At 42.1% G+C, this 8,300-nt stretch overlaps 1 protein-coding gene across 1 annotated transcript; it reads left to right on the top strand.

Annotated features, from left to right (window-relative positions):
- The first annotated feature begins 4,448 nt into the window (after positions 1-4,448).
- Positions 4,449-7,009, top strand: LOC109420585 (cilia- and flagella-associated protein 91). Its single transcript, XM_019694952.3, has 3 exons — positions 4,449-5,533; positions 5,611-5,767; positions 5,832-7,009. Exons 1-3 carry the CDS (start codon positions 4,506-4,508, stop codon positions 6,987-6,989), a joined length of 2,343 nt encoding a protein of 780 aa, XP_019550497.3. The 5' UTR covers positions 4,449-4,505; the 3' UTR covers positions 6,990-7,009.
- The last annotated feature ends 1,291 nt before the right edge of the window (positions 7,010-8,300 follow it).

Genomic DNA, 8,300 nt, shown 5'->3' with positions numbered 1-8,300 from the left:
GCAAAAGAATATACTTAAGAGTACGTAAATTCAACCCAAGACCCTCCCTCATTCAACCCAAATTTGAGTATACCTACATTTACTCAAAATTGGCTTATTGGGCTCAAGGACCCCCATTGGGTAGACGCATCTCTGTTTGTTTTTGACAACATCGGTGGGGGAAGAGGGAAAACAACCTAATTTTGAGTAACTAGTTTATTCGATACACTCAGCTTTGAGTAAAATCGACCCAAAAATTAGTAGGTAGTTTGATTTCTCCGTGTACAGTTTTGCTCCGTGTTTTTTACGTATGTGGCTATTACCATTACCACCATGCAATCAGTGCAAGGGGCCAGACACGTATAATTCTTGGCTTAGTATATTATAGTATATTTACTAAGTCAGATTAGTACATCGTAGCAAACTCTGCGGCCGATTTTCATGATAAACAATGTTTGTTTTTGAATCATCTATCACAGCCTTGATTTCAGCCAGTACGATTACTTTGATGGCAATACAATAATATTCAATAATATATATTAATACATTAATATACCGCAGATATACTAAAATACTTCGAATACACTCATTATGCTAATACGTGTCTAGTCCCTTGCATCAGTGATCCGCGAGGGATTAGAGAATCATCTCGTGTGGCTCTACATTCATAATTTCACGGGAGCTAAAGTGACGTGTGTTCAAATGATGACTGACTGCAAGCGCAACGGTGGCGAGACGAAGAGGAAGCCTGACTGCACAATGAAGTCGTTGCCTTGGTGATGGCAGCGTTACCTTGGATTGGATGGATTCTGGTGAGAGTGTTCCGATTACTTTTACTACAACAAAATGAACTGAATGCGCGCAAGTTTCTGAATGCGCGCAAGTTTCAAAGATTCTCTTTGAATCAGGAAGTGTGTTTGCATTATCATTATCCAAATGATAACGGTAATATACACATGCGGGGCTTATTGTTATTGGGTTATTGGGTCTCTGAATCTGCAATAGAGCTATCATCTTCTAACTCCCGAACTAAAGCTTTTTGCAAAAGCATCAAAATGTTATTGCAGAAAACTTTCTTCCATAATACCACTGCCGGACAGTGGGGGTTAGTTGGATCACACACACACACACACACACACACACACACACACACACACACACACACACACACACACACACACACACACACACACACACACACACACACACACACACACACACACACACACACACACACACACACACACACACACACACACACACACACACACACACACACACACACACACACACACACACACACACACACACACACACACACACACACACACACACACACACACACACACACACACACACACACACACACACACACACACACACACACACACACACACACACACACACACACACACACACACACACACACACACACACACACACACACACACACACACACACACACACACACACACTTCTAGAGGAATCATGCAAGGAACTCTTGGAAGAACTCCGGAAAGAACTTTTAAAGGAATCCCAGAAGGAACTCCTGGTGGACTCCCGTAAAGGAACTCCTCGAGGAAAGTTGGTAGCCTATTCAGAATAAGCCTGCCCATTAACTACGTACACACTTATTTCTGAATTGGGTTTTTAAATTTAAAAAAATGTATTGTTTTTTTGATTTCATAAGAAAGAGCACCTTTTTCTGAGCCACTATGATTTTTTTCAGATTTTTAGAACTTTGTTTTGATACCTAAAATCAATTTCAAAGAGATTTTTTGAAATCACCTTTTGACAGCTGGGCAACTGTCCTCAGCTGCGCCCAGTACAAAATGCGACAAGGGGTGGTTCGATAAATCGCTCCCATACAAACTTCAAATTGATTTTTAAATAGGTTCCCGGGCACCAAAATTCATGAAAATTTGGATTTCGGCTCAGTTTTGCATGCAGATTCAGAATATGGAATTATCTCAACACCGTTTAAGAAGCCAATTGCCTGTTCGGTACTTTTTTGACGAGATTATAACAGCAATACGATCTCGGTAGTTTCGGTAATCGATTTTACTGAGGTTCAGTAAAACAACTGTCAAAATCGTATGGAAAAGGTAAACAATGCATTTTTGCTGAACGAGTTCGGTGCTCAGCAGTTTTAATCTCGTCAAAAAATTACCGAACTCGGTAATCAAAATTAAGTATGTAGACTGTAAGGAGGGTGGCTCTGAGATTATCAAAAATGAGACTACAGTTTATGGATAGCGCCGGATTGAATGAATCTTAAGAGGATCTCCTAGAGGAATCGCAAAAGGAATGCTTGGTAGGAGTTCTTGGAGAACAACCAGATGAACTTGTACCGACTTTTCAAACCCTTTAAGCAGAATACACTCTTCTAATGAGTGTAATCAGTTTTGTACCTTTTAATAGGCCAGAATTAAAAGGTACAAAACTAATTACACTCATTCGAAAAAAAAAAAACAAATGAAATTTCTGGAAGAATTCCTGGGAGTATTTTTCAACGCATTGTTCTAAAAGAATTCCTGAGGGAAATTTTTGCAGAATCTGTAGTAAATTACCTGACATAATGGGCTGAATTTCATTGATGTTTTCCTGTTGGAGTTCCAAGCGGAATTTCCAGTTTAAATTGTTTTAAAAGGAAAATTTAATAGAAAAAAAATCATTCAATTCCTGGACGAACAGCAGGAATGTATTCTAAAAAAATATCTGGACGAATTCAAGATGCAATTTCTAGGCGAGTTCGTGGCACATTTCCGAGTGCCCAAAATTTCTCTGGGATGTCTGGAGGAATTTAAGAAGCAATTCCTAGAAGAGTTCGTGGTACATTTCCTAGAGCCCGGAAACTCTGGAAGAATTCCGAAAAAGTTTTCTCTGGGTGAATTCCTGAAAAATTTCCAGGAAGAATGTCTGAAAGCGCTTCTAGCATGTTAGTAATTATATGTTTAAAGTAAGTTACAGGGACTGGAAAAGAACCCCAGAATATAAATATTCCTGAAAGAATCGCACGACGAATTTCTGAAAAAACTTCTTTGTATGAGCTGCAGGGGGTATTCTTGAAGGAATTCATGCATAGATTCCCAAATTCTTCGAGAAATCACTGAAGGAATTTCTGAATGAATATTTGGAGGATTCCCTGGTGGCATCCCTGGAGAAATTCCTGGACGAATGCCTGGAGCAATCCCTGGATGAAATTTCATGAGAAATCCTTGGATGAACCCATGGAGGAATCCCTGGAGAAATTCCTGCAGGAATACCAGGAGGTAACCCTGGAGGAATCTCAAGAAAAGTTCTCGGAGGACCTACTGCAGATATTCCTGGATGAATTCCTGAAGCAATCCCTGCGAGAAATACTGAAGGAATCCCTGGAAGAATTCCTGGAGAATTCCGTAGCGGAATTCTGGGAGGAATCTTTGGAGGAATTTCAGAAGAAAAATCTTGAGAAATTCTTGGAAGAATCCCTGGGGAATTATTGGAAAAATCCTTGGAGGAATATCTGGAGGAATCCCTGATGCAATTTCTGGAGGAACCTCTGGATAAATGCCATCATGACGGAATTCCAGGAGAGATTCCAGGAGGCGTTAGGGCATATCATTGGGCTTGCTCCAGTGGAATATAGCAGTGACAGAATACAGAAAAAACAGATTTTTTAAATATAATACAGATTTCTCGAGAAATGTTCGAAAATAAAATCTACTTTCAATATTGGATGGAAATCTGTCTAGCCTTCTGTTTAGACTTAAAGGATTGTGTACAAATACTTTTAATTAGTAAATAATTGCCCAGGTAATTGCATTACTCTTTGGTGAAATATTTATTCAAAGAAGATGACAGAAAACAAACGAAACTGTCAAGAATAAGCACAATTATACTAGATTTTAATGTAATCTGGGATATTCGATGTCTCTTGTACCCTAAAATGTGACGATATTGAAAAACCATGTATTTCCTGTGAATCGATACAGGATTTTAGTAAAATATCTCTGTAGAAAAGTTTATGATGCAGTGGGGCAGCCAAGATTCCGCGACTGGACATAGAACGTATCTAACCTGTGTAGGTGCTAATGCGTGTATTTCTATTGTGCTAATTCAATATAAATAATTAGCTCAACTGAAGACTCGATGTTGAGATAAGACCCTGGAATCATGCCTGTAATCTTCTCCTACAGTCAGCCTAGGCTCCCTGAGAAACCTGTGTAGAATTTGATCCAAAAATTGTAAAATTAGTGAAAAATTTACGAATACATGTGCATTTAGTTTCGTGGATGTTCTGGTACCCGGCATTCTACAGGTGTTATGCTTCGTTGTTATCTATTTGGAAGAGAAAGCATCTGTTGCTTCACATTGTTTTGGTACATTTGTCACGTGCGAAATGTTTCCACGCGTAACCATTGCCGTTGGCAACGACGACATGCAGCAATGTTATTTATTTATTTATCGATTTAAGTCAAAACTTCGTCGAAGTGTATCGGTATTTTCAAACCTCTAATATTCGAAACATTTCCCCCTTTTTGGAAATGACCTACCGCAGTCACATTGTGGGACCGTCGCGAGCCTTCGATCATATCTACGATCCACTATTCGTTGCCTCCGATCGGAAGGATGTCTGCCGAGCAAATAAGGCCGCCCTGTGTCGTTCGGCTCCGATTGGGATTTTCCCGGTGTATCAAACCATGTTCAGTGAACTGCCCCGGATGACCCGCAATCATTACGTAATGCATCGGAATCCGTTGCCTTATTATCCGGAGGTACAGGTGAACACCGAAGTGAAGGGGTCTTTCATTCCGGATGTTTCGAGAATTCTCGGGGCAGAGAGGTCCAAGTTCTTCTGCCATCCAACTGCGGGAGAAACGGGTACGGTGCTGAAGCTAAGCGAAAGCATGGAAGAGTTCTGCCATTGTGATCAGTCGTTCGAGCCCCGAGTCAAGGATGCCTCTTCGCAGACCATGTATCGAGAATCGTCCGCTCAAACGCAGCCCTGGATGCCTACCGCTGTTCTGAAGGACTCGGACTTGGGAACTGCGGAGATTGTCTACGTGGCGGAAATGCTGCAGCATACACGATATCCGGGGATCAATGAGGTGGAGATCATTGAGCGGGCCAGGAAGAAGCGAAATTGGGAGTATTCGATGGGCAGCTGCGATTCGGCCGATGAATGGGCTCAGCAGAAACTGGTTTTGCAGATATTCGAGTGGGAGGAGTGGGTGGCCAGAGAGCGGCAGATTGATCGCTATCAAATGCTGAGACTGCAGCTGGTCGCAAAGATCATGAACAAACGAGAGAGGGATACGAAGCTAGCTACCGAAAGCAAGATGGAGAACACCAAAAATAGAATCAATGAGCAGCGGAACAAAGCTATGGAAAAGCTGAAGATTAATTACGAGCGGAACATGCGTAAACTGGAGAAGAAACGCAACGATGCGAAGGCAAATAAGTTCCGCTCGTCGCACGTATTGAAGAAGGAGGACAATACAGTGACGACAGTGCAAAAGAAGGGAGTCTGCAAGAAGTCCTACAACTATGATCCTAATTTGATAGAAGTCGGGTTTGTAATCATTTTTGCGGTTACTGTCGTAGTAAACAAGTGTTTAACTCAAAGATTATACCATCTTTACTTTTCAGATTGACCAAATTGGAAAAGAAAATTACCATTACCCACAAGTTGAAGGACGTTAACAATCAGCGTCCTGAGCTGTGGAAGCCCAAGGAAGTATGTCGCGAATTTCAGAAAGGTTTCTGGTCTGATCATTTTCTACGGAAGCTTTATGATTCTCTGAAGGTATGCTGTAGAAATTATATTTTATAACACATCCATTGCACTAATTAAATATTTCTTTTCAAAGCATTTCCGTCACAAGAAAGAAACCAAACCGGAAGTGCCACAGTGTCTGATTGTGGTGTCGTCTCCCACCGAGAGCCTGATTGAATCACCTCCTCGAGTCAGTGAAGAGCGCGAGGACGACATTCTCTACCAGCAAGCTATCCTGTTGCAGAAATTGATCAAAGGACGGGCCACCCAAGAGATGATCCATAAGGATTACGCAGCTGATCGTGATCTCGTGGAGGATCTCATTGCCACGCACCGCCTACAGGTAGTGGAAGAGTTCTTCCCCATTGATCCGATCAAAACGGGAAGCGTTCGAGAGAAGTACTTGCACATTCTTCGCAACGAACAGCTGTTGGACGAATTCGTTGAGAACTGCACCCATGCTCAGATGACCTCATTAATGACCACTCTCGAGCGGGAACTCTCCCGCCTTCAAAACGAACGAAACACCCATGCATTCTACCTACTAACCGAACAGGAACGTTACTTCCGTGAAGCACGGGAAACTCGCCACATCTCGGAGATGAAATACCAAGACAACGAAGAACTCTCGATCTACCTGGAGAACGCTCTCTTGGAGAAGGTTGAAGGAGACAATTTGAACGACACGCGTGGTAAAATCCAGGAACTGGTGAAGAAATTTGACACCGAAGCTGATAAACGCATCAGCTCCGTCGAAGATCCGTCGCAAAATCAAGGAACTATCGCATCCTGTCTGATGGACGAGCTCCTAATGCCCGAGATCTACCGTCGAGTTGCTCGGGAAAACATAAAGATGAAGCAGAAACCACTTCTCGCGGAAGCACACGATGCCATCTTCCAAAAGGTCGAACTCAAACCGTTGGATTCGGTTCCGGAGGACGTGATGGAATCGTTGAGGAAAGAAACGGCCGGAGATCAGCTGGAAGATGGTCATGCGCCTGAAGAGCAGGCACCGGATCTGGAAACGAGAAGCGAGGGACAAATAATTATCGGCGAGATTTTGAGCAATATGATAGACAGTGCCATGTCGGAAAATGAAGTGGAAGACATACCGGAAGACGATGGAACCAACTTTTTCGGTTTGGATTTGGCAGAGGGCGAAGAGGGAGAGGGTGAAGAGGAGGCGGAGAAAATGACAAGCAAACTGATTGATGATATCATTACGCAAGTTTGCGGGGTACCAGAAGAATGAACATTTGGAGCAGTAGTAGTAGGAACCAGGGATGAGAAATGTACTGGAAAAAACGGTAACCGGCTGTACATTTGACATTTTTCCACACGAACATCACAAGCCCAGCCAAACTCAAACTGTTCGAAAAATAAATGTCATAACATTTTTTTTCCTGCAGCCTTCTTCCTCGAAACGGTTTCCAAGCTCGAGAGCGCCAGTACTCGAGCACAACGACGACAAAAATTTCTGTCTCTCCCATTTTCGCATTTTTCTGCGTTTCAAACCGCTTCCAGACAAACTTCTTTACATGCATCACAAAGCTGGGAGTGTGCTCTAGCTATTTGTGCAAATCGATTTAAATTATCTATCAAAACAAGTGAGTTATTAGCAATTGAAAATATTTGACATTTTTCGCAATCACCCGCCTCAGCTTGACTGCTCATAAATATTTTCGTGGGGAAGCGAAAACCATCAAGCGTCTGCTTGACTGCCGTCGGCGCGGCGTCTGATGGTATTGGTGCTGCCGTTGTTTTGTTTTTATTTTACTGCTAGTATCGGTGAACGGTAAACAGAAAAAAGTCTCATTCTCATGCCTGGTAGGAACGTTTAATTCAATTGTGTAACTTTACTGTTTGCACCAATAAATGATAACCAACACAAAGCAAGATACCTATTTATAGAAAATATTCCATAAATTGAACTGAGTTGCAAGCGTCGCCCCAATCGGGTCCGTTTTCATAGGTTTATCTCTCATCTTCATGGGCGAACTGTATTGTTTATGCGATGAGACTCGACTCTCTACATCCGCATGTTTTTGCTGGTATGTCGGGTATGTGTGCCATCAGTAATCTCACGCTCTCATATTCATCCTATTCGAAAACAAGCGATTACGGCACCGATTGATTCCGTTCTTTTTTGTTTTCATGCGTGCTCACTTCTAACAAAAATACAAAAATATGAAACAAAACAAACAACGCTCCAATCCTTTGTTGCCTTTCTCGTACACTAATGTCGTTTTCGATTATTCATGGAGCGAACCTAGTTTCGCTCTGGATCCGCCCTAACTGCTGTCAAAACGTTCGTTTATTCGATCGAATCGGATCCGGATCCGCCCCAGATCCGACCCAAACATGGCGAGGTTCGCTCTGCCGATTTTTTCCGATCCAACCCGAACGAGGTTCATCTGTCAAAATGGATGTAAACAATCCATCAAAACAAAACCAGAAAATCAAAATTCTTAACTATACAAGCATATTAGAGATAAAGGACTCGCTTGAATGTGATTTGCATTTATTAATAAATGTGCCAACCATCACTTCCACGTGAGTTTAA

Source organism: Aedes albopictus, chromosome 2 (genome assembly GCF_035046485.1).
Source record: "Aedes albopictus strain Foshan chromosome 2, AalbF5, whole genome shotgun sequence".
NCBI classification, from domain to species: Eukaryota; Metazoa; Arthropoda; class Insecta; order Diptera; family Culicidae; genus Aedes; species Aedes albopictus.
Note: the sequence above shows the minus strand (reverse complement) of the source record. Positions and strands in the feature narration are given on the sequence as shown.